At 30.8% G+C, this 27,539-nt stretch overlaps 3 protein-coding genes across 3 annotated transcripts; 1 reads left to right on the forward strand and 2 right to left on the reverse strand.

Annotated features, from left to right (window-relative positions):
• The first annotated feature begins 6,940 nt into the window (after positions 1–6,940).
• LOC124922409 (stemmadenine O-acetyltransferase) lies at positions 6,941–8,856 on the forward strand. The gene is made up of 2 exons (XM_047463143.1): positions 6,941–7,403; positions 7,996–8,856. The coding sequence occupies exons 1-2, from the start codon at positions 6,963–6,965 to the stop codon at positions 8,854–8,856; spliced, it is 1,302 nt and encodes a 433-aa protein (XP_047319099.1). The 5' UTR covers positions 6,941–6,962.
• A 3,923-nt stretch (positions 8,857–12,779) lies between these two features.
• Positions 12,780–16,638, reverse strand: LOC124922261 (serine/threonine protein phosphatase 2A 57 kDa regulatory subunit B' theta isoform-like). Its single transcript, XM_047462997.1, has 4 exons — positions 16,468–16,638; positions 15,891–16,094; positions 14,546–15,779; positions 12,780–13,425 (listed from the first exon to the last, which is right to left on the reverse strand). The coding sequence occupies exons 3-4, from the start codon at positions 15,749–15,751 to the stop codon at positions 13,066–13,068; spliced, it is 1,566 nt and encodes a 521-aa protein (XP_047318953.1). The 5' UTR covers positions 15,752–15,779; positions 15,891–16,094; positions 16,468–16,638; the 3' UTR covers positions 12,780–13,065.
• Positions 16,639–17,204: 566 nt separating this feature from the next.
• On the reverse strand, positions 17,205–26,880 carry LOC124922263 (probable thimet oligopeptidase). Its single transcript, XM_047462999.1, has 20 exons — positions 26,622–26,880; positions 26,393–26,514; positions 25,910–26,073; positions 24,959–25,049; positions 24,126–24,305; positions 23,392–23,472; positions 22,716–22,793; positions 22,510–22,602; positions 22,240–22,320; positions 21,988–22,150; positions 21,784–21,904; positions 21,621–21,690; positions 20,298–20,405; positions 19,740–19,837; positions 19,613–19,658; positions 19,380–19,476; positions 18,281–18,354; positions 17,837–17,941; positions 17,657–17,737; positions 17,205–17,540 (listed from the first exon to the last, which is right to left on the reverse strand). Exons 1-20 carry the CDS (start codon positions 26,767–26,769, stop codon positions 17,430–17,432), a joined length of 2,112 nt encoding a protein of 703 aa, XP_047318955.1. The 5' UTR covers positions 26,770–26,880; the 3' UTR covers positions 17,205–17,429.
• Between the last annotated feature and the right edge of the window lie 659 nt (positions 26,881–27,539).

Here is a 27,539-nt window from a genome sequence, read left to right on the forward strand (position 1 = left end):
ATGGAAGAGACAATGAGGGGCCGAGTGGGCCGAGATGGAAAACATGTTGAGGATTGATAAGGAAGAGAGGATGAGGGTGGAGAGAGTCGAGATGATGAGTCTTATCTAACAGTTTATGTCTGGCGGTGCATCAATAGATCCTATATTGTTTGCACAATTTACTAATATTGGCGGTCAATCATCGGGTCAAGGGTCATTCACAACAATATTTCCACTTGTGCAGCCCCAACAACAAGACAACAATGATTCTAGGGAAGACACAAATTAAATAAGAACTTTTGTTATAATTTTGGTTCAATTTCAAATGTTGGTGTAGTACTTTGATTATGTGTTTGTTTAAGAACTTCTTTTGTTATGATTTTGGTTCATCTTGGTGTAATACTTTGATTATGTGTTTGTTTAAGAACTTCTTTTGTTATGATTTTGGTTCATCTTGGTGTAATACTTTGATTATGTGTTTGTTTAAGAACTTCTTTTATTATGATTTTGGTTTATCTTGGTGCAATACTTTGATTATGTGTTTGTTTAAGAACATTGGTTATGATTTTGGTTCAATTCAAGGTTTGATTTATGGTATTGTAATTTTTTGTTTTATACTAGGTATTGTAATATTATTTAAATTTGTATTTTTAATTATATATGTGTTATCGATTGGTCAATCAACCAATCGGTGCTTCTCCATAAGCCTGTACCGATTGGTCAATTAACCAATCAGTATAGCCTTATGGAGAATCACCATTTGGTTGATTGGCCAATCGGTATAGCCTTATGGAGAAGCACTGTTTGGTTGATTGACCAATCTATATAGGCTTACGGAGAAGCACAGTTTGGTTGATTGACCAATCGGTATAAGCTTATGGAGAAGCACTAATTGGTCAATCAACCAATCAGTGTTTCTCCATAAGACTATATAGATTGGTCAATCAACCAATCGGTACAGGCTTATGGAGAAGCATTAATTGGTTATTAACCAATCGGTGTTACCTAATAAGGTAACACCGAGAGAGCTTTTATCGATTGAGACCGATTTGAATAAAACCAATCGGTATTGGCTTATATCAGAAATCAGGTTAGTACTGATCGGTATATGATATTTTTTACTACTGTTAAAAGGAGTGATAGGGGAGAGAAATTATAAGAGGAAATGGGAGAGAGAATGACGTGGCATCACATCATTGGCTAAAAAAATAAAAAAAGTGTGAAAAGAGAGAGAAAATTTTATATTTTTCGGTCAATCAGATTGCGCTATGTTATTCCCTTTCTCATTCTCTCTTTCAATTTTCTTCTCCTTATCATTTCTCATAAAGTAATTAGCATTGGTGGTTTAGTTGAACATCGAAAGCATAATTGGTTCATCAAAACCATCTATTCACTTGTTGTTGAGTTTTGTTTCATATTTTATTATAGTTTATATATTGTAATGGTCTTTAGCCTTTATTAGTCTTAGGAGAAATAGTTTAGTCTTTAAGCTTTTTTATGTACTCTTATAAATAGAGACATTGTAACCTGGGATTATTTGGACCATTATTCCATAGATAATAAATATAATGGACGATTTCCCGAGGATGTAGTCATTTGTTAACCGAACCTCATAAAGTTATTTTAATTTAAGTTATCATGTATAATATTTTTTATGTTAACATTTTATACTAACTATTATAATGTCAATTCATATCAAAATATGATGGCAACTACAAAAATTTAGTTGCAAGAGTTATGTACATGTGGGTTGCAATAAATACTAAAAAAAAATAATGAATTACTAAGTATTGATTTCATATTAATAGACAAGGATGTAAGTGTGTTTAGTATTTTGTTATATATTAATGTATGTTATTATAATGTGCATCTTATTACTACAAACTGTTTCTGAGATTCTAACTATTCTGAGATATAAATTAGATTTATGTGATTACAAGGAGGTTGTTTCTAGAGGTGACAATTGCTCACAACTAACCGATAGTGTTTTAATTAACTATTGTATTTCATTCATTTTTTTAACTTACATTTTGCTTTTTTATGTTATAGTTTTTATAGCTCGTCTTATTAGTTTGGGCTCTAAGACATTTAACAAAATTGGATATAACACAGTTGCGAGACGTGGTTTGAACCTTCAATTTGATAGGTTGATCATTTATAAATCTATAAGTTAAATGAGTTCTTTTGTTTTTTTACTCTATTAAATATTTTAATTTTTAAAATATTTGTATATGTTATTTTATAGTGGAGAAGATATTAATCGAACTTTATGAGGAAACATAGCCGACAAATTCCAAGATCCTATCGTAGTAGTTGTGATCGGCTTACTTGTCAAGTTATACCAAGGTATGAATTGTAAAATAAAATATGCTTATACGTGCTAACCATTTGTCTTAATTTGTTTGTGTTAACCATTTTTACGTGCTTTCAATAGGCCATTATGTCCTTTTTTCAACAACAAGCCATACAAGTTTTTCAAAATCTAATGATTCCAAAGGTGGTGACTATGCGACAAAGGTTGATATTGTCTTTCTTTATTCAATACTCTTTGTTTAAATATTTGTTGTTTTAATGGCTATTATGTTTGTGCCACATTTACTCAACTAATTGTAGATTTTTTGTTCATCCATCTCAACTATGTTTGTTGGATGATACTATTGAAAGTTCGATGTCTTTACAAGATGAGATAACGAAAGATCGACACACAATTGAGGAATTATACAATCTATTGTCAAATGAGGATAACAAGGTTGGTAAAATTAGTATTTCAATATTTTATAATTATCTTACTGGTTTATTGATTAACAGGAGTGTATACGTACCGTTGAAGCGACAATCAACAATGTATACAACCACAATGGTTGGTTTTACTACTCTTGTGATGATTGTCGCAGAAAAGTAACGCTCGAGAACAATGTTTTTTTGTAACTCATGTGTTAAAGTTACAAAAAAACTCCGACTCCAAGGTGTTAAATGTTTATATTTTGTCTATTTGATCATTAACCAACTATGTTCATATATCTGATTATATCTATTTTCTTTTCTCATTGATTATTTTTTTATACATTTTAGATATAAATTGGAGATTGAGGTTAGTGACGAGTTAAAAGCTACATTGTTTGTGACGTTTGATAGAGTTGTCAATAAGTTAGTTAATTTAACTATTTCAGATTTGTTACAATTATATCCAAATTGTGATAAGGATTTACCATTGCCGCTATCATCGATGTCATCGTGAAAACTTGTGTTCCAAGTTAAAATAACCGATTACAACTTAAAGAAAAAATCGCACAATTTTATGATTATAAAAGTGTTTGATCCAAGTCAATCACTGATTAAGGTAAACATATTTTGAATATCTCTGTACTATTTGTTGTATGCAACTTTGAAATATATTTTATATATTAAATTAAATTTTGTTAAGGGAGGAGAATCAACTTTAGGAAAAAAATGTTGAAAATATACTTTTTTAAATTTTTGTGATTAAATAAATTGTTTTTTTTATATATTTTAATGTCTTATCTTGGTTTTTGAAACGTGCTTTATATATTAAATTAAATTTTATTAAGGAGAAACATTAACTTTGGACAAAATTATTGAAGAGGTACTTTTTCAATTTTTGTGATTAAATAAATTGTTTTCTTATATTGTTTAATATTTTAATGTCTTAATTAGGTTGTTAAAAATACAAATAAATTTGAAAATAATTGCTTGAATGACAATTTACTATGACGAAAAAACAGAAGATTTAGTTTTTTTTTCATTTTACATTTTTTAATTTCGTTTTATGGAATTTTTTTTTATTAATAAACATTATACATGTCTTATTTTTTCTATAGTATAGGATATTTTAAACTACACCAGAGTTGTACATTTAATTTTTTTTTATTAATGTTAGTTTAATATTATCTTTTAGTTTTTATATATGGTCTTTTAGAATGACAAAATAATTCATATTAATTAATTTGTTAACTTAAATTTTTATTTTTATGTTTTGTATTATTATTATTTTCAGTTTTAATCAACTCCTTTTTTATTTTCTCATCTTATTATATATATATATATATATATATATATATATATTATCTTTCATAACTAATTTTATATAAATATTTTTTTTTCACATAATTTTTTCCGTGAATATATAATTTATTTGACTATTAATTCCAAAAAAAACACCACTAAATTTCCATTAAAAAATTATTATCTAACTTTAAAAAAATATAAATTATAAAAATGAATACAAAATTATTGCAAATTCATGTTTATATGTATATATAAAAATATTTGGTTCATAAAAGTTTGTTTCATAACTTTTTCCATATATATATATATATATATAATATTATATATTTATTTATTTTATACAATTTATTTATATTATGAAATAACTACTAATAATTAATTATATATTTATATTAAATATATTATCTTTTATTAAATTAAATATTTTTACAAAAATGGTTTATATTTTTCATGTATAAGGTATTCGGCTAATTAGTGATAATTTTGAAAATGTATTAATTTTGAGAAATGACAATGAGAAAATTGGATGATGGAATGTGTGAAGAAATGATATATTATATTCATCATTTCATTAGTTAAAAAAAAATGTGAGTAGAGAGAATGAAAAATTAAAAAAAAAAAATTCAGGCAATCCAATTTATTCTCTCCTTATCATTTTTCTGTATTTTGTTTTTAGTAAAAGAGTTAAATATATATAATGATAAAATAAAAAATAATAATTTAAAATAAAAAAATATTTTAATATTTTAATTAATTAATTAACGAAAGAAGTCTAATGATGTTTTTAAATTGAGTTATTTAAATAATTCAAACTGAACAAATCAACAAATCATGAGGGAGGATTATTAACAACTTTGTTCGCCTTATTACAAATACAACACCTAGTAAAAACAAAACATTTCTTTTTCTAATTTGATATATGAACATTTGCAAGAATATCTATATACCACACTTCCATTCAAATAAAATTGGAACCTTATAATTACAAATTCGCACTCAATCATAAATACACTTCCAACTTCCAACTCATGTAGAATAACTTTAGAAAATAAATGGGAAATTGTATGTACACCAAAGGAGGAAGGAAGGTTTGGCATTTAAAATGGTGTCATATGGAATCGAGCGCTCACAATCAGACATGTATGGGCTCTTGAGATGAAGGCAAATTCATTATGGGTCAAATGGGTTCATACGAGATTCATGAAAGGAGAAGCTAGCATATGGACATGCCAAATCAAAAATGAAATGGCATGGTCCTTAAAGAAAATCCTAAGAACTAGAGGAGAGGCATATCAAATGATAAAGTTCAGAATCGGGAATGGAAATGGAATATTATTCTGGCACGATCCATGGTTAGAGAATAATCTCATAATTCTTCGGGAGGAATTCCAATCTATTAGAGTCAAAATCAGAAGAAAATGTCTCTTGTACTCAATTAGAGATATTCAAAAAGGAAAATGCAGCTCTATTCTTAGGTGTATTCCAGAAGGAGTCAGAATTCTAAATCTGATCAATAATATATAATTCAATGGAAACATTGATACAAAGAGTTGGGATACTGTTATGAATGAAAAGTTCGTGGCAGGAAAAGCATGGGAGATCATTAAAAAAAAGGAGATGGTGGTCGATTGGCACAAAGTAGTATGGTCTTCAAATGTTATATCTCGAAACCAATTCATTCTTTGGCTGACATTTAGGAAAAGATTGGCGACAAGACAAAGAATTAAGAAGTATATGAATATTCAAAATGTCAATTGCCCAATCTTCACAGAAAAAGAGGAAAGCATTGATCACTTGTTTGGAGAGTGCGCATTTGTATCCAAGTTGTGGATTAATTTTGCTCAGAACATTAATATCACTAAATTTCCATGTACATGGAACAAAATCATAGAGCTTGTAAAGAAAAAGGCAAAGGGAGATAACTTTTACGCGAATGTTTTCAAATGGTTCTTTGGAGCTCTGGTCTACAATATTTGGAGAGAAAAAAATACAAGAATTCATAGCACGAATAAAAGAATAGAAGGAAAAGTTAAGGATGATATTGTTTCTGATGGCAACGTTCTCATACATACATGGAGGGGAATTCCGATTAATGAAGATAGTTGAAAGCTCAGTCAAAGATGAAATATCCCCTATAAAATCATTACAAGGAAATGAAGATTTAAATAGTTCTTGTTTGATGACTTATTTGTAATTCAATTGTTTGTTGTTCTCATTTGGTTTTTTCAACAAAGCTAAGGTTTGTCTAGCTTTGTTTCTTGAAACTCATTTTTCCTCTTTGAGGGTTTTTAATGAAATGGCACTAAGCCATTTTTTAAAAAAAAAATAACTTTAGAAAATATAAATAGTAACTTGAATATAAGTATATATATTAGTATAAGTTTTAACTAGAAAACGTCAAAAAAAAATATTAATTCACGCCTAATTAAATTATGTTTCAAAATATTATATCACCTAAAACAATGTCTCAATTAAATTCAATACAAAATAGTTCAAATAATTTTATTAAAAAAATATCATACAAACTGAGGTACATATTCAACTCACAAAAGTATTTTAAAATGAAATACCTTGTGATTATACCAAACAAGTTTCCAAATACTCAAAGAGGATAAACATGTTTAATTAAGTGTTAGTTTGATAGAACTTATAGTCTTAAATTGTCACAGTAACATTAATCAATAAATTATCTTGAATAAATAAAATCAAATATACTTGTTCGTTAAACAAATAAGTTGAATAATTTGAAACAAGTAAAAAGAATAAGCCGAAATAATTAAGCATATCAAACACAACCAAAATAAACTTCCCATCATTTTTAAATTTTCTCAATAAGACTTTTTTTGTCACCGGGTTCCACTTGATCTCTATATATAACCCTGCCTACACCTTTGGTCTTTACCAAAATCAAAGAGCCAAATAACTAATAATCTATCATCAAAGAAAGACAAATTAAGATGATGAAGTCCCAGCTGGAGATTGAAGTTATTTCAATTGAGAAAATCATACCATCATGTCCCACCCCTCACCACCTTAGACACTATAACTTTTCCTTCCAAGATCAGATTAATCCACCCGTTTTCATGCCCATGGTTCTCTTCTATCCAAACCCTAATCCTAATACTATTTTCATGGATCATCATGAAGATTATGAACGTCAAACTAAATGTAACCATCTCAAGATTGCCCTATCCCAGGCCTTGACACAATTCTATGTCCTTGCTGGCCGAGTTGTTGATAATTCCCATGTCAATTGTGAAGACCAGGGAGTACCCTATGTCGAGGCACGAGCTAATTGTCAAATGTCGAATGTCATTCAAAACCCGGTTCCTTCTGAAATGAATATGTTTGTGCCTCGTGCTCTCGACGATGTTCAAGACCTTCCTATGGTCATCCAGGTAATTAATATTTTCATATTTTTTAAACAACTTTCCTCTCTTTTTTGAAAAAAATGAAAATCATTCAAACCGTACTTAGTTAATGTCAATGTCCCATTGACTTTGGTAATAGAAAATGAACCAAATAAATACAAGTAATTACATGGAAATTAACCAACGTAGGTTTTACTTTTTGAAACAACAATTAAAAAATGTCGTGTTTGTTGTTTAAAATTAGTTATCTCCACCTTTATATCGATTATGAAATTAATAATGAAAATTGTATTATCCTTTAAAAAAATATATATAATGTTTGATAAACAAAAATAGATTATTTGGATAACTAGTGACTAAAATATTGTTTGTGTTTAATCTTTAAAATTTTATAAAAAAAAAATTAAAGTATGACTAATTTTGTATTGTAGTAAATAATTTGATTGGACTTAATTTTTTATTCCATTTCTTAAGAGCATAGTCTATAATTTTGTTTTTTTCTATATTTTTCTTCTATATGATTTTCTCTTTCTCTATTTCATTAATTTGTCACCATTTCAATCTAAAATAACTTATAATTTACCAATTTGTAACTTTTTTTTGTTTATTATTATAACAGATCACTCACTTTGATTGTGGTGGCTTAGCCGTTAGTGTCGCGGTCTCCCATAAAGTGGGGGACGCCTTGTCCTTTTTCATGTTTCTCAATGCATGGGCAGCCACAGCCCGGGGCGAGACCACCGGTCCACCCCCACGGTTTGAATCCGCCACCTTATTCCCTCCAAAAAACATCGATAGCTTCAAGCCCAACATCGGAATGGTTAAGGAAAACATCTCGACTAAACGGTTCGTCTTCACTGCCCCAAACATAGCTTCTCTCCGAGACAAATATGAGTTCCCCGCAGGGCGACCCACACGGATCGAGGCCCTCTCAGCCTTCATATGGACAAGGTTCATATCCGCAACCAAATCAAAGATATTTGAATCCAAAAACAAGATCCACACCATTTTTCACGCGGTTAACCTCCGCCCAAGGGTGGACCCGCCGCTGCCCGAGAATTACTTCGGGAACATCAGCCGCCCCGCGATAACAATCCCCACGAACGATAACAATGATGACGACGTGGCAAGGTGTCGGGGGATTATAGAGACGATGAGGAGTGCTATAAGAAAGGTGGGAGATATAGGTGATGGTGAGAAGCATTTGAGTTGGATGAAAGAAAAAGGGAGAAGCTTTGTTAAAGGAGAATTGGTGACATTTAATTTCACTAGCTTGTGTAGGTTTCCGGTTTATGAGGCGGATTTCGGGTGGGGAAAAGCCGAGTGGGCCGGGTCGGCTAGCTTGACCTTTAAGAACCTTGTTGTGTTTATGGACACGAAAAATGGGGGCGGGATCGAGGCGTGGATTAACTTGAAGGAGGAAGATATGGAAAAGATGGAGGCTGATAAGGAATTTCTATCCTATGTTAATTCATCATAATCCATCAACCCAATTACCACTCATGCATGTTTAATTAATTACAATATATAGGGTTTTTAATAATTAATTTCAAACTATCTAGTCAGTCTATATGAATATGAATGTAAGTGTGTACAATTGTTGTCATGTAAATGCAAGAATGTGCTATATGATTGACATTCTCTTTTTGGTAGTACCTTAAATTTTTATTTTTTATTTTCTTTTCTTTAGTATATGATTCGAGTTTATGGAAAAATTTTGTATCACAGTTTGTTTTATCAATAGTTTTAACTTTTAACTAGGTCTAAAAGACATACTTTTTATTTTAACAGTTCTTTTGAACTTATCTTCATTTTTCTTCATATTTTTATGGGTTTTAATTTTTTTTAAATAATAATTTCAATAAAATTTCAATAATCAGGTCAAAAGTCAAAATTATGATCATCAAAATTCACTAACAAAAATACACTAGCTATCTTTTTTTTTTTTTAAATATAAAATGACATTTTTTAAAAATAGTTTTAGATCCTTAAAAGGTAAAATTTATTGGAAAAAATTATCGGACCCTAAACCCTAAAAAAGATAAAATTTTATAATTCCGTGCGAAATAATTATTTTTTTATGTTAAAACTAGATAATCAACGAACTAAACCAAATAATAAATAATAAAACCAAGCACACAACAAAGACATAATTTTAGCGTAAAAAAATCAATAAAAAAATAAAATTACAGGATTTTATAATTGCCAGCAAAATAATTATTTTTTAAGTCAAAATTAGATAATCAACTAACTAAACCAAATAATAAATAATAAAACCAATCACACAACAAAGACATCAATTTTAGCGTGAAAAAATCAATAAAATAAAATAAAATTACAGGACTTGTATGCCTCTTAAGACAATCTTCAACCCACAAATTCATTCTCAAACTCAAAATACAGTAAACGTCACATCAAACAGTAATTCATCTCCAACCCAAAAACTTATTTTCAAACTCAAAAAAATATTTTTAAAATATTTCTTTCTTACTCTAACTTGTTAGTCTTATTAATATTATTTATATATTTATTAACTTTACATATTTAATCTCAATCTTTTCTCATTCATTTAATAAAATTATGATAAAATTAATTATATATTAATAATTCATACACAACAAAATAAACATTACTAAAAATAAATTATATAACAAAATTAATATATAAATAAATTATATAAAAAATAAAATTAAACCTACCTATAACTTTAAACTCAGTTTGTAAATATTAAAATACATGAAAGACTGAAATATATATAAAATTGTTTTTGGTTGATGAATAGTAAAAACGCATATATATGCGTTTCTAGGAGAGATAAATTGATAAAAAAAAAACTCATTATACATATGAGTTTGATGGTGGGATGGAGCTTCTAAACCCAAAATGAGTTTGGGTATGCCGTTAGGTTGGAGACGGTCTAAAACCATATTCACTGTATTATAATAAGTTTCACTAAAAATTTCTCTAACACCCTAAAAGTTCACTAATAAAAAAAACTTGTCACCATTAATGTTGAATTAAAGGAAAAAAAAATTGATATTACCAAAGTGGAATACCCAAACGAGTATCTTAAATAAGTTCAAACAAAAATTTAAACCGGTCGAATTGTAGAGAACACCGCGAGAATTCATCACTTATGATTCGAGTAGAAACAAATATCGTTAGACAGGTCTCGCTAAAATCCTGAACTCAACCTTGCTTTACTTTTTAAATTTTCTTATTTGTGTATATTTTTACTCTTTTCTAAGCAAAGAGAATTATTTATAAAGATTTTATGTTTTATTTGGTCTTTTAGTTTTTATTGTTCAAGTCCATCACATGAGCTGACATTTAAAAAAAAAAAATTCATTCAACTCCCAACCTAATTAATTGATCAAGCGAGAATTATAATAACTAATCATTAATTTTTCTTAATTCACTAATAAAAATATTCTTATCTTATTTTTATTAAATTTTAATTTAAATATAAAATGTCATTTTATAATATTTTTTTAGTTTGCAAAATCAAACAAAGTTTTTAGTATATAAATAATAGTTGACGATAAAAGAATATTGATCGACAATTTAAAAAGAAATGAATAAAAGAACATTTCAAACAAAAGTTTTAGAGGGTAAGTGTTTTATGTTAAATGAGTTTGCTTTTATAAAAAAAAAAATAGTTTTGTACAAGAGGTGAATTTTTTTATTTTATTAGCATTTAATTTATCTTTAAATGTTTTTTTTTCTCTTTATCTCTTTAATTTGTAATATTTTTAACACTTTATTAAATTTTCTTTTATTTTAATGAAAATTGAACTTCTAACAAATAAAAAAGGGTCTCTCTTTTTATTGGAAATTTCTCAATCCATCTAATCATTATTATACTTTCATTTACCTTTGTTATTAGATTTGTTTGGAAGTATTTTATTTTTAGATTTAAATATGAATTCCATTTATGATGAAAAATAACTATTAAATTTATGAATCTCTTTCTGATTAAGATGAAGTAGTCATTAAATTTAAAATTTTGTATCTTATTAAATTTTTCAAAAGGTGATCTGATTAAATATTTCATATGAAATAATTCACCTCTCCTAAGCCAACAACTTAAGTATAGCTCATAATAATTATACATTATTGAACTCTTAAAATAGTGTGCTTCTGGAAGACCAAAAAAATCAACCATATTATTATAAATTAACAATATTTTTCTCCATTCAAAATAAAGAAAGATGTGACCTCTCACTCATTCAAATTAATCATCTCCTTTTTAAAATGAGATGTTCATATCAATTTGACTTAATTTGTGGTTTAATTTTAAACCATTTTTCCATTAAATATTATATATTACAATTCAATTTTCCCATTTTGCTTGGCCTCTTCTGTTTGTTGCCTGAACCTATATATAATTGGACTATATCTAACAAAAAGCAAATTGTATTCCATGTAAATTATCTCTAATTATATAAATGTAAATTAACCTAATTGAGTGTTGTTTTAAGAGAATACAAATCCCGAGTTCAAGTAATAAGGGTTTGGTTTAAAATAAAAATAAATGTTGAGTTTGATTCTGACTCTCTAGATTGAAGGGAAGGTTTATAACTGAATTTTCAAAATTAATATATATTAATTTTGAAAATTCAGTTATAAACCTTCCCTTCAATCTAGAAAGTCAGAATCAAATATATATATAAATAAATAAATAAATAAATAAAAGGTCAATTTTAAAAGTAAGTAAATGTCTTTGTCATTACAATTTTAATATCGTTTAAAATATTTGTTAAAGGGTTTTTCAGCACCGTTTAAATGGTTTGTTCGACTTACTCTATTTTATTACTCATCATTACGAGTATTTAGAGTTTACCCTTAAACTTAAACTTACAAGATTGTTTGATCTTTTATAATTATAATTTTAATTATTACAAATATGTTATATTATTTAACATTTAATTTTTTATTTAATTTATTAAATTTTTGTTGACATTATTTTGTAATATAATTTTGTATACTTAACACTTTATTTAATTAATTATTTATAATTAATTCCTAAATAAATAATAAATAAAAGTCTTTTATTCATTTTCATGATTAAGAGAACTTTTTCATAACATCTAAGAATATAAAAATGGCCAGTCTTTTTCATGTCTTTAAAGTCAATGAACATGAAATATGAGAAATGGCTTAATTATCCTTGAACTTACACATAATGTGCAAATTAAGGTCTGAATAATATATTATGTAAATGATATGAATGCATAGAACAACCCTATCACTGAAACTGAAATATCATTTTATTATGAAATGTCTAAATTATCCACTTTGAATAACTTAATAACAAGATATTTAGACAAAATGATCTAAAATGTATAAATTAAGTGATATAGTAAGTACAAAAGTCTAAGCTTATAAGAGAAAGCATTCAAATTTGCAAACAACTAGTAATACTAAATAATGAAGTGTTGGATAAGAAAGAAAGAGATTAGTAATAACTAATCTCCAACTGTTTTTTCAAGAGAAAATTACAATAAATAGACACCAAATCATTGAGTAAAATGGGCAAATGTAATAGTTTTGACATAATAATAATAATAATTAATAATAATAGTAAGCCACAGTCAATCATTCATTCATCTTGGGCCATAGATTCAATTTCTCTTTACAAGTAGTAGTTCTTCATCCAAATATCCTGCCTGAACCCACAAACAAACACTCAAACCGAAGAAATGCGTAAGCGTGCTAAATTTGGCATAAGCACGGCTTGATTGTTGGTAGATTTGGCTGCAGCAATTTCTTCCATTCGCCTCCAAGTGGATTCGCGCTTTACCTTTGCCTCTTCTTCCTTCAGTTCGTCTTCTTGAAACTTTGCGGTGCATTCTTTGAATAAATCTGAATCGAAGTCAAAGAAAATCTTGCGAACATTCAGTGTCAAACTGTGGACAGCTTGATTCCAGTGATTTTGAGCATTTTTCTCCAGTGCTGGGAATATAATTGGAAGAACAACCCTTCGATTTTGCTTTATCAAGTTGTCAATGTGATCATTGTTCCACAAGAATAAGGCTCTTTCTGCCACCTGCAAATAAATATGATTGTTTTAGCAGTAGTCTGTAGACTACTGGATTTTCAATGATTTTGAAAGTTTATTCTCCAAAAAGGTACACACATATCATACACAGAAGTTAGTAGTAGAAAAACTAAATAAGCAAGTTCCACATCATCCTAATATGGATCTAAACAGGATGGCCTCATTTTGATCACATTTGACAACTAAACTTAGGCCACTATTGATGAAAGATTTTTTGGATTTCATCCGAATAACCCCTTATCTCATTATCAATCAAATCATCCCCCATTTTAAAGGTATACAAGAAATGATTATTTCATAAAGCCCTAAATCAAACAAGCTCACAAAGGACAGATTCTGGAAGTTCCTCATCTGGATCCAGAAACAATGACAAAAGTGTTTCCAAATAGAGTATTCAAAACTTTATTTGTGGTGTCTCATCCAGATCCAGATTGAGATACCGAAACATAATAGTTTCCAAATATGCGTTATAACTTGCAACAACATTATACAAATCCAGAATCATGCTCCTAGATCTAACCAATCAATCTCTATATTAAACCTGAACTTTGGATGCCAAAAAAGTGACTAGACTTTGGTTTTCTATCACATTGAAATGTCAGAGACATAAAAGAAAGCCACTAAACCCATTCTATATTGCAGAGAATCAAACACGATATAGAACTCGAAGTCAATGCTCCATGTTATGGAGAAAGATTATCTTGAAGACCTATCATAGCAACAGAAGGTCAAACAACTAGAAATATGCAAAAGTATCAAACATAAGACAAAACTATGATCGGATGGCCATATTCTCGGCCAAGAATAGCTAAAGAATGAAGCATAGGACTTTTCTTTATTTAGGTTAAATATTTCATCACCAATCTCCTCGTCAATCACATCATTCAAATCGCCAACCAAAATACCCTATAATATACCTCTCTTTTTCTTATTATACTATATTTAAAAGGGGATTTGGTACTAGAATCTCAAATAACCCGGTTATTTGAATGTGCGCAGCAAACAACGTCATTTTCAAATAACCCAAGATCAAAAAAGGCCTTTACAGAACCAAACTACTAAGACACCAAAGATTGGCTAAAAAAGATTAGAGTGAAAAAGACGGAACCTGGAAATGCAAACTATTCAAGCAACGAGCAATTTGTCTGAACAGTGGTACCATGCAGCGTTGGAATTCGGGAGGTTGAGTTAATTCAAGAACTTCTTCCAACTCATTCAAAAATAACACTTCCTTCGAACTGTTGGTGACCGGCCAATACTTTAACAAACCCCTAATAACTGTATCAGCGAGCTTGCAGTCTTTCTCTACAAATTGAGTAATACAATAGGACAATTGCTGGTGATACATGGCTAAACATTTTGGTTTGTGCAGAGGAATTAAAGCTCTTACAAGAAAGAGCTTATGTTCTTCTTTGAGTGGCAAGGCAAATCCATTAATGATACTCCCCAAGATCTCCAAAAGTTCGGCAATCCCATTATGCTTTTCCGTCTCAAAAATGAAATTATAGAATATGTTATTTATAGCTTTCCTGATGTAAGGCCGATGCACCATGAACTTCCCGTAGATCCTATGTAGTATCGTCTTCAAGTATTCCCTTTCTCTAGGATCCTCAGAATCAAACAGATCCAGCAATTTAAGGACAAAGGAATGATCTATATACCTTTTAGCCAGCTTAGCATCGGTTTCAGGCGAAACGAGAAACCTTAGAAGATATTCGTATACAATCTGTAAATGAGGCCAAGCAGGATCCATGGCAGGCTCATCTTCTTCCAAATCGTAAGCTTCCAATACTTTGTTCTCACGTGGTTGAGGAGTGGGTGCTCTGAATATATTAGCTGATACCATCTTCACAGCCTCTTGCATAACATTCTCTGGGAATTTCCCATTCGCAGAAGTGACATAATCTACTAGCTCCAGTAATGTCTGACGCTTAATCTCTTTTTCCTTGATATTCTTAGTAGGATCGGTGAAATCGAATATGACAGAACACATGTTAAGCTTTCTGATGAAAAGATTCTGCTTCTCAGAGTTTGGAACATCCCGAAAACCTGGCAGTGCTTCATAAGTAAAGATTGGATTTCTGTTCAGTCTGGTGTTTATACCAACTGATCCTTGATTTTGGACTGCGTTAGAACCAGAATATTGGCTGGAAACTGGTCTGCTAATTGCCTCTCCAGTTTTGCTATTTCCGTTATTGTTATTCTTTGAGTTGGCATAAGCGTTTGAAGATGATAAACTATTTCCTGACAATTCATGGTTGCCTCCTGATTTCGAGCTCTTTCGAGGAAGCTTGCTAAGGAACTGCTTGAACATATCTGGGCTTAATCAACAAAAACCCACCCTAAAGCAGACAAACCAAAACAAAACAAAACAAAAATATGAAGGTCTAAGAAGATACACAATATTGGACGGAGTAGCAAAAAAAGTAAATTTTGGTACGAATATGTCTCACCCAGAATCACATGTATTTGCTAATTGAAACATGGGGAAAAGAAAGCCCCCATTCTCATCTGAAAAGCGAGGAATCGAAAGTCAAATCTACAGATCAGCTTCAATCACCACGAATGTCTCGATCAAACCAAACAGAAAACCCTTTGTTTATCTTTCAGATATAAACTCCCAAAGAATCCGCTTATTGTCCCACCTTTTGCTTAATCTTTAGAAGAAGAAGAAGAAAAAAAAAAAAAGATAAAGCTTTAACTTACGAATCAACTCAAAATTCGCAGAAGAAATTCGAAAGCAGAAATCGACAATATCGCCTTCCTATATCCTTTAGAAGCAGTAGAAATCGAATCGATTAATGATATTACCCTGACTCGGCGTTGATCTCAACTCAACCTCAATCTTGTTTTATAGAAAAGTTGAAACATAAACAGAATTCCGATCAGGGTACCAACGAAAACGAAAGAGATGAGCCACTGAGCAGTAATAAGTTACAGATGTCGATGGAATAATAGAAGGAACATGTAAAAAGTAGAAAGAATCAAATGAAAAGAGAGAGGGAGAGAATGGGCGATGATGACGCTTACAGATGAGATGAACTTGTTCGTAGGTGTAAAGCTTAGTTCTTTATGGCCGCCCCAACCAAAGATTTTCTTCTTCCCTCTTTCTTCACTTGTTCGTCCGAACAATGTTGACTTAGTAATGAATCGCACCTTTTTAATGCAATTGAGTTTGTGGGTCGTAGTAAAATCATCTGTTCTTCCTTGGTACGGCTTCCATTTTATTAGGTCAAAATAAGCAATAAAGAATACCATTGGTAAAATTTTGGTTCAAACCCACAAATTTCCATAAACAAACATCACTTGGTTGCAGAAAAATCTTCATAATATCATTTTTATGAAATTTTATTTTCTTAAGATTCTCTCCTTTTTTCTTTCTATTTTCATTCATTGTTTCAATTCATCCTCAAGTCAAAGACAATATTTGAAAATGGTTAATGTCAACTCTGAAATATTTTAACAATTCTTTTTGTTTTAACCATAATAACTTTCATATGATGTTTTAAAAAAAAAAAAAAAACCTTAAACTAAATCTTTTATCATTGAGTTGTTCATGTCTCTGGTCACAAGTTACTTGGGATTAAAATATTATTTTATAATATCTCAACTAAACCAATATAAAATTTATACCAAATAAAATTTTATATTTTGTGAATTTTCTTAACAAGAAAAGAACAATTTTAACAAGACATCTCAAATTGTAAGTATTGTGAACTAAGAGTAAATAATGTCTCAGGTTGGTAAGGTCTAAATGAACCATGGACTCAAAAAGAAGAAAATAATTCAAATAGGCTCAAAATTAAAACAGTAAATGCATTAAGAGTGAGTATCGCTATTTCTCTCCAAAAGTTACAACCAGAATTCAGCCTTACTCGAATCGGAAAAAAAATTTGGATACATACTCCCTTAGGGTGTGTCTAGTTAACCAAAATTCTACATTATTTAAGGATAACATGGAATTCTTAAAGCAACCAAAATTTGCTAGAGCTTCATAGACCTAAGACAGTTCTGCTGTCGATAAATGCCTGTATCGACGGTTCTCTTCCCAGAAAATCTGATAGAATCTTGTGAGGGTCCTTTGAACCACCTTGAGCCAATACCTGTAAAATCAGTTCCAGCAAAGGAAGCAAGGAAAGAGAAATATCGATAATCAAGATCGTCTCCAGCAATGGAAGATTTACTTAGGTATAAATTGATGTGAATGATTTGATCTCACCTTAGACCTGAATTGCATGCCTACATGCTCATCCAAAAGATTATGATGAAATCTTGAAGAAAATATATCAGCAGCAAGAACCTGTTGAAGAAAGGAACTTCCAGAAAAGGTTACAAATGAACAAGGTACTGCTTAAGTTATTAACATGCATATCAAGTATGCTAATAATTACAATCAGACCTCACTCCAAATACGACTATAGCAGGCTGCTTCATAGCCGAGAGCAGTGCGTGGGAAACATGAAGCAGGATTTGTTCCTTCTAACATTGGCAATCCAAGCATTATCTGAGGAAACAAAGAGTATCAATTCCATTTGGAAACTATAGAAAATATTGAGTTGTATCTTAATCCCAACGAGAGATTGTCAGATTTGTTGTGGGATTTTTTCCTCAGTTTCTGAAGTTGTAGCTGGATCATGATCCCAATTGTTGTGAAACAGATATGTTTTTGTGGAAAAAACAAAAATACATGGTTTTAAGTTGGATCATAATAAACTGAATATTGGTTGGATGGCAAACAAAATTTGAGTGGAATGAAATCACATATTATAAATCAAAAGGGCCCATTGTATTGAATATGAGATTCAATTCTTCATGTGAGAGATAACCACATAGCAACAATTACCTGCGGATGGAGGTGCTTGAATAACCCAACCATGTCCACATTTTCAGTTGTGTGTATTATTTGATCGAAAAGGCCTGAAAAAGAATATCAATCAAACTTCAAAAGGACAAACTTAGGAACTATAATCTACAAAAAGAAAAAGAGATGGGTAGTGATGATCTATAGGGCCAAGATAAAGAGTTTCTCAATTTAGGATAGTGACCAAATAAGAGTGAGACTGCAGATGGGTTCATTAAGAAACACCATCTATTTGTTATCACATACCAAAATAATTTTGATCATGATTAGGAAAACAATCTTCGACCAAATGAAAAAGAAAATTATCAGTTTCAATTTTAACTTTGGCGATTATTCAATGAGATTGTCGTTGTGCCACATATTGTGACAAAAATACTAATTTTCAAATAGGCTCTATTTCTGCCAGACTTCGTCTAAGTGTGGATGAAGATAGGGATCATTTGGAAATGTGATGTTTCTGAACTAAATGTGACACAAATTTCATAACTTTATTGAAAGTTTTCAAGAACTCAAGTTTTTCCAAAAGGGGCCATTATCAGCAAAACTAGACAAACACACCACATCATATTTTATCCCTCAGACAACCAAGGTAGGGCAACTCCATACACCAAACTCCCAGATCATCTACCTTTGCCTAACTAACCATCATAACATGTTCTTTGTTTGGGGGTTTGTTTCATTTTGACATATTCGTATGCCTTTCTTCCCAAGAATAATTAGACTCATTTCCAAGACTTCAGCATTGTTAATCAAAAATCGTAATCATGTATTCACTTAATAGCCTGTAACTGCACTCCTCCACTGAATGCTTTTCAAATATTTTAAGAGGAAATATTTTATCAAGATTTTAATCCCTTGTCTTTTTCTATACTACTCACATTATAATTTGTACTAGTTGTATATCTATCATAGGTCATGCAACTTTAGCGGTGACTGATTATAATGATATTTTCATCTTTCAACAGAAAAATGTACCAACAGAAAGGAATTCCATCTTCCATGAATTTACATACACATTGAAGAGATATTAGGAACTTAAGTCTGAAAAAAGAACAAATATATATATATATGAAGGACTCACAATACAGAACTTCTTGCTTCAACTTAAGTGCTGAAAATGAATGCCTCCATCTTTTGAGTTTTTCACAAACTTCATCCTTGATGGGCTTTGTGATGTCCTAGAAATAAAATGTGCACTTATTGAAGTACTAGCTTGGAAATTTTCAGTTACTCATGAATAAACTTGACCAAAGTGCAAGCAAACCCCAAATCATATTTGCAAATGAGAAATAAGAAGATGAAAGTATGATTCACCTGATGGAAACCGGATACTAATTTCAGAGGGATGCTTTCATAACACCTATCAGAATGTTTGAAAAGAATGTGAGCTTGAGTTGTGCACACTACATGGATGTATAAAATTGTAAGCTCAAACGTTTACCAATTTTCTAGAAGTTTGGCGGGAATCTCTAAAAAATCTGGATCAATCCGTAGTCCAGAAAATCTAGCAAATGATGAGAGATTGCAAATATGATGTACCTGCCAATATGCAAGGAAATTATTAGTTCATTAACCATAAAGATTAGATTAGTGCAGAAAAGCAGCATATGGAACAATTTCAGATCTAGAAAATCAATTAAAGAGGAATCCACTTGAATCCTGCAGATTCTGAAACTGCTTGGCTCTACATTTTTTATTTTTTTTTAACTGTTTGGCTCTACATTTATATATATATATATGTTTCAAAAAAGAATTTGTATAATCTTCAATAATAGTAGAAGGCCTTGAGGATAAAAAAAAAAGTACATTGTATCAAATGGATGCAAGATCAAATATTTGAGGATTGAACAATTAAATGAAACCAAATTATTACATAGATTTGGGGAAAGTTCACACAACTAAATGAGAACAGACTGATGGCTTGAATATCAAAGCATACATGTACTAGTCTGCAATGTAGCTTCCATATGAACCATGTCAAGGAAAGACGAAAACATACCACATGAGCAAATTCATGGAAAAGATTAACCACTTCAGAGAATGGCAACAACCCAGGACGGCCATCAACTTCAGTGGGAAGCTGAGAAATAAGAAGGACAACTGCAATCTAGAAAAGATAACAAAAAAACAGTTTTCATTTCAATAACAGGAAATCCAGATAAGCTCAATATAAGTGAATGAACTTGAAACAATTAGCTAGAAATATCAATAATGTAAAGACAGTCCAATGTTCAGCATTTCAGCTAATGCATTTTTTTTCTTCTGAAATTATTCCCACACAGATAGTTTACATGTTCAATGTGGGAGTACACTTTTGATTTCAGTGTGGAAATTCAAATTTATGGAGTAGTTCAGAAAGCCATTTTTTTTATATCCTGGTTGACCACAGCTCACTACAAGAAGGAACACATGGTACATGGGTAATTGACACCTGAACATCGCATGAAATTGTTTTTGTCCATAAATTATGGAGGTTGCTCTAGGGTGTAAGTGATTAAAATAAATTGTTTATTTGAACAAAAAGTTCATCAACCGTTAATTTGTTGGTTAGAGAAAACTGAATAACTAAATATAAGGAAAATATAATTAACATTAAAATAATATCATTCTAAGTTGTGTTGATTTGGTTTGGTTCAAGTATATTCGTTTAGTGAGTTCTAAAAACATATATTCAAACATCGAGAATTTCGTTAGACAATTCTTCTCATAGAGCGGCTTGGAAAACCTATCATTTCTCTGTTTTTAAATGAAATGGATGATCTGAATGAGTTGATCACTTACACTGTTGCTTGAAAAAGAAACATGGCTGGTTGATCTAGGACACTGTAATTAGAATCTGATTGAAGCACATTTTCAAAAGATTGTATTATTACAGAACATGATATAGAATTTTGATTCTTCAATATTTGTCTAATATGACTTGATGAAACATGTATGAAATTGTCTGACCTGTTCCTAGAGAAGAAACTCATGTTGTTCCAAACAGAATTTAACATTATTGTGTTTATGGTTCTAAACCAGCTAACCATAGTCCAGGGACCAAAAAAGACATTTTGATAAGTTTAGGGTTCTAAAGCTTGCAACAAATAATACAGAGCTACAATCAGACATGTCAGTTCAGGGCCAATATACCAATTTGGCCTATGCATATCCCTCCTGTGCTCCTTTCCAAAAATAAATACTCTCTGAGATGAAAGAATTTTCTTTTCAGATTCAATTTCTATGAAATATAGAAAGGTTTGCAGGCAAGTTAATCAATTTCCCACTAACTCCTATTGGCCAATAAAAGTTGAGAGCAGAAAACGATGGGCTATAAATATACCTGTCGTGCACCATTAACAAATGAGCCATTTTGAAGAGGCACAACACAGGTGTGAGCATACTTCCCTTCCCTACAAGAATGTATGTCAAACTAATTTGTTTTGCATATGAATTTGAAAGTCAGAGCAATTATGTCATTACAAAGTTAACTTTCAAAAACGAACCTGGAATATAAATCAAGATAAATGTAGCCCAAAATTTCACCAGAGGACAAGTCAGAAATTGAGTATAGGTGAACACGAGGGTGCCAGACATCAGCATCTGGAATTTCTTCGTACCTCAATCCTGAAAGAATCACCAGGTAAGTGACATTATACATTGTAAACCTATCTGTCAAAATTGCTACACCTGAAAACTAAAATATTTACCAAAAAGGTCCTGGCAAATCTTGAAGATTCCAGACAAAACTAAATTGACAGGAAAATATTCTTTAAGGGCTCCAAAGTCCAAGTTGTGTTCCTGATCTTCATATCTCTTCACATAATATGGTAGATCTTCAACTCCAAATGGAGAATCTCCCTCCTCTTTCTTCTGATGAACCAGAAAGTGAAGAAGATCATGGATACACGTGCATACAAGTAACAGTTCGGAAACTGAATGCATAAAAGAAGAAATCCAACCTTTAGTTCTTTCAGAACACTAAGCTCTCGAGAGGCTAAGCTGGTTAAACGGTTAGACAACTCCTCTAAAAATTCAAATACCTAAGAAGAGTAATCACATGTGCCTCAGAAAGACATATCAATCAACATGTTGTGAAGCTGGAGAGATGGTTAACATACTAAGAAAGCAATCATTAATAGGTGAAGAATGAATAGAAGTACGGAAATTAGGCTGGTGCCTACTGCAACGCCTAAACTCGTCTCATCTCAAAAATGAGTGTCTATGCCTACCTTTTGGGATGAATTTGCCATTCTGATATCGAGAATATAATCTGCATAGTTTGCATGCCCCAATAATCTAGAACATTTATGGCGTAACTCAACCTACACAACATAATAAAACATTCAACAGGTCTCAGGCTTACAAAAGAAGATTTAGGAATGAAATCACATGAGAAATGCTTGATTGCATGATACACCTTTTTCATGTAGCTTACCAGATTTTGTAAGACAGAAAGGTTGATTTCACATCTCCTACCATAAGCCGTAGCAACAATCCTCCTAGTTGATCCTACCTTCAGCAAGTTAAAAGATAATTCTATAAATTACTATGCAGCCATTATGAAAAGCACCCTGTGTACTACAAACAATCATCATGAAAGTAAAAGAATAGGACTCTCTAACAAGCAAGACCTATCGAAAATATGCAAAATGTGATACACGGTTGCAAAGATAAACTGAAACCTTATGCCCATGCATTCTCCATGAAACTCAGCAACTTGAGAAAAGTTCCAGGAGAAAATAGGTACAACTGCTTTTAAACTAGACAAAATGACTCAATAAATTAAAGAGATAAAGATAAACATTGTTTTTAATAACTATTATATTGAGTAGACTAGATGTTACAGCCTATTCCACAAAGCAAGAATACAATTGCAGTAGATAAGGATGAGGTAGACCAAAATAGATACAAGTCTTGACACTTAAAACCAACATAGTTCCCTTTTAAGGGGATCGTGAGAAGGATAGCACCACATGCTAGTAGACAATTTTCCATCAGAACGTCATTAATATATTCCGGTCATTAAATAAATTCAGAATTTTTAGATGCAATAGCATGTTCTCAAATAAAGAATTGAAGAGAGAATCAAAAGAATGAAGTCAAGTATGTACCTTACAAAGCTCTACTATAGGGGAAACATGATGACTTCGTAAGGAGACTTTGAATTTACCAATATCTGCTTTCTCTAAGCTCTGCATAGTCTCAATTTTTAGTGAAGAAACAATATAAAGAACAATATCCCCAAATCAAGATCCATACATAACAAGTGCAGACAGCAAAAGAAAAGGAATATGGTAAGTGGACAGAAACAAGAATCACTCAAGTAGTGTTGCAACTTGCAAGAAATCATGTTCTGTTTATAAGAAAGCAAACAATAAAGATGGAAATATATTATATATGATAGCACTTTCTTGAGGAGAACACCTTGACAAACATGCATATTAACCAATGAAACTGAAGTCAAGCCCTATGCTCTATCTTACACTGGCCTAACTTCTTCTCTTAGACACCACACTTATCACCTTATGTTAATTATAATCTTATGATAACATCAGTAATATTTACAAGTGTATGAAACACACCAGAAAGATGGAACAATATAGAGATTAACTAGGTTCTATGCAATGGACTAATTGGCAGTACAACCAAATACTAATAGAAACACATTTAAGTTACTCAGCCATCCTGGAATTTACTAACTTTACACACAATAATTCAGCCAGCTTATTAACAGGTAGAAACAACAAAAGTACCACAATGTGAAGCAAAGACATCTCTGAAAATGGTTCCAAAGAGTTGTTAAGCATAAAATATTTGATATAACATAGAGAGGCTATGAATGGACCTTAAGGAATTCCATGGGCAATCCAACAAGTTCTGATTCACTAAAGAGAAGAGATTCAGTATCGTCATTCAGGTTCTGAATGTATTGCATGCTCAGATCATCAATCTGCTCCTTCAAGTGCTGTAACTGCTCTCTTTTGGTGGAAGTGAGGTTCAATCCATTACGCTCAAAGTCTCTAACCTGTCACTGATGAGAAAGATTAAATATTTTGAACTTGATGCCTCTTATCTAGCTTAAAAAGACTTCAAGCAAGAATCAAAAGTTTTCTTTTAAGACACACACATTATATTCCACACCAAAAACATGTGAAGTTGGTTACCAAGATGTCGAATTCTATTCACTCATAGATCCCATGTTCATCGATCACCACTACAAATATAATGGCAAAATACTGCATGACATAGTTTTGTGGGTAAAAACACTTGTTTACTTTGAGGTTGTTAGTTTTGGGGAGAAGTGGATTTTGATTATAATCTGAAGTGATTTTGTGGTGAAAAATATTAAATGAAATTGAAATATATATATATATATATATATATATATATATAATATATTCAGATAATAGTGTTATTGAACTATTAATGTCATCACATATCAAATTTGGGATCAAAATAACATCATTTGATAAAAAGTGATTTTTGGGAAAGGTGAATTATAGGGAGAATCCAATTCTCTCCAAACAATGTCTTTTTTCTTAAAGTACTGTTTTCTATGTGACAGTCTGTAGAAACCTTTGAGAGAATAAATGCCAAATCATATATCACTGAGAAAACAAGATAAATGGAATCAAGATAAACTTATATTACAGATGAAAATGATAACTTATTCAGTACCAATGACTTGGTATATTGTTTAGCTTCAAGGTCCATCCACTCTGCCCTAGCTGCAAAAGCTTTGATGACACGGTAAACATCTTCACGATTGCTGTACAATTTGCATGAATAAGAAGATCAAACAGCTTAGATGGAATTAAAAGAGCTGTACACATAATAATCATCAATGTAAGCCAGGACTTGCAGCAAATAATTCCATTAAGTAAGGGGCTGCTATTAGAAGCCAGATATGACCATAGAAAAACAAGCTAGAAGAATCACAGTAGCATTTAAATGCATAGGGTGTAGAAATTATCAAATTGGCCTTGGGATGAAAAGTTATTGTGAAACAAGCTACTTTTTCTACATGCACAAGTTTTATGGTACTGTCTCAGTTATCACATCTCTTTGTGTAGAACACAATAACAACATAGGTATAGAGTGACAGTCTACATGCATAACTCTAGCCCAAAATATATATTATATAACTCGTTATTTCATTTTCATAAGCAATCAATCCTTGGTTTCATTTGAAACACATTTTCTCTCAAAATTATCATCGAAATGCGGATCCAGATGGCGTTACATTTGGAAATTGAAGGCAGTTTCTCATTCGGATTCAGATACATAGACATAAGTTTTCAAACAGGCATTGTCAATAATTCTGGACAAGCTATGATCTTCCCGACTTAGATACATCGTCCGTTCAGTCGCAGACCCGGTTAGGACTCAAGAGGTCACCTCATGGCACTTTGTTCTATCACAAATATCTCTTTAATACACTATATGGAATGCCGAAACTACACCTTTGTGACACGAGAGAATACATATAATAAGTAGCTTAGGTAAAAATAACTAGGTCACCATAGGCCAAGCCCAAAATGTACTTAAGAAGGTGATCATAATTTTCAATTTATAGATGGTCTATAACTCTTTGTAAATTGCCAATGTGGAACATTGGAAAGAAAATACCTGCAACTTGATATATGAGCATCAATTCTCTTTTCAGCTTCTGCACTGGCTTTCTTTACATCTTCAGAAGTGGACACCCATCTAAAAAAGATACACGATTGAACCAATGGAAACTGCTTTGCTTCCAATTCTGCCAAAGGCATTATGACATTTGAATATGCAACCTAGCACAATGAGAAAGAGAATCAACTGGATTAATTATTATATAAACACATTCTTTACAATATTTGAATAAAATTCAAATAAAACATTCTAAAAGTCATTAAATTTTTATTATGTGAACATGTTCGTGGTTCCCAGTAAAGGTGAGTGTAACATCGATTCTTCCAAATGACTCAATATAAAGTCTCCTCACTTTTATTTACACAATTCTTATAATAAAACTGCTGAAGCATATTAAACAAGTTTATGGAAAATGTGAACAAATTAAACAAATTTGTTACTTTAACAAACTAATGCTCCCCAATTCATGCTAGAAAATACCTTATCAAGAGGGACCAAAGCAACTGCATCATGAACCTCCTTCGATTTTGCAACAATGTGGTCTGCTAACCTTAATATCTCAGAGGCAGATAGACTAACATTGACATTTGAACCAGGAAGAACTGAAAAAACAACCAATTGGGTTAGTCAGTGCAGCAACAATAAACAGAAAATTAAGATGACCATGTTCGAGTTTCATGTTCACAACAGAGAGGAAGGAGGAAAAAACCTTTCTTTCTGCTATTCTTCTTGTGGGTGTTGATAGAAGTGACTACAAAATTGACTGCAATAGCAAGAAGAGCAGCAACTCCGACTCCAACTCCGGTGAAAGCTATAATATTAACATTCTTCTTTTTCTTGCTTTCTTCGCCCTCCATTTTGCCGGAAATGGAGGTGAATTGTGATGATGCGGCCGTCAAATATGTACAGTTGCTTCCTCACCAGACGGCAAATGCGAGGGAAATCTCTGCCTCTGATGAAGGATTAAAAATTGAGTCTTTATTAAATATTGTAAAAGAAAAACAAAAGAAACTATTTTATTATAAAATATAAATAAATATTTTAACTATATTTTAGGCCTGCATTTCAAAATGAATCTAGATCTGTAAATTAATTTAATAATATATGACCCATTTCAAAACATTTTTTTAAAAGTTATTGGATTTAAATTTAAGTTTATAAATATTTAACTAAGTTATAAACGTTATATAATTTAAATAATATCTAAATAAGAAACTTAATAAAGAAAAATTATTAAATATATTGATACAAAAAATTATCTTTTTTTTTTGTTTTTTTCTAAATTCTACTCAATTTTAAATTCAGATTAACTGAAGATAGTGTTTTCATATAAATAAAAATATGAATAAAATTCTTAACTTCAAATATTTTATATGAAAGGTATTACTGTAATATTTTCTAATAAAGGTATGATTTACTAATATCATGTTTGATTTAATAAATTCACCTTATTCTTAAGTTTTGAATTTTAAAAAGTAATTTTTTAAAATAAAAATATACTAATATATAATAATATTATTAGAACTAAATTGACTATTCATAATATATAATGATATTATTATAACTAAACTGACCATTCAAATTCATTTGAATTACACTTATGAATCGAGGATTCACTAAATATAAG

The sequence above is a fragment of the Impatiens glandulifera genome, chromosome 1 (assembly GCF_907164915.1).
Source record: "Impatiens glandulifera chromosome 1, dImpGla2.1, whole genome shotgun sequence".
Taxonomy (NCBI): domain Eukaryota; kingdom Viridiplantae; phylum Streptophyta; class Magnoliopsida; order Ericales; family Balsaminaceae; genus Impatiens; species Impatiens glandulifera.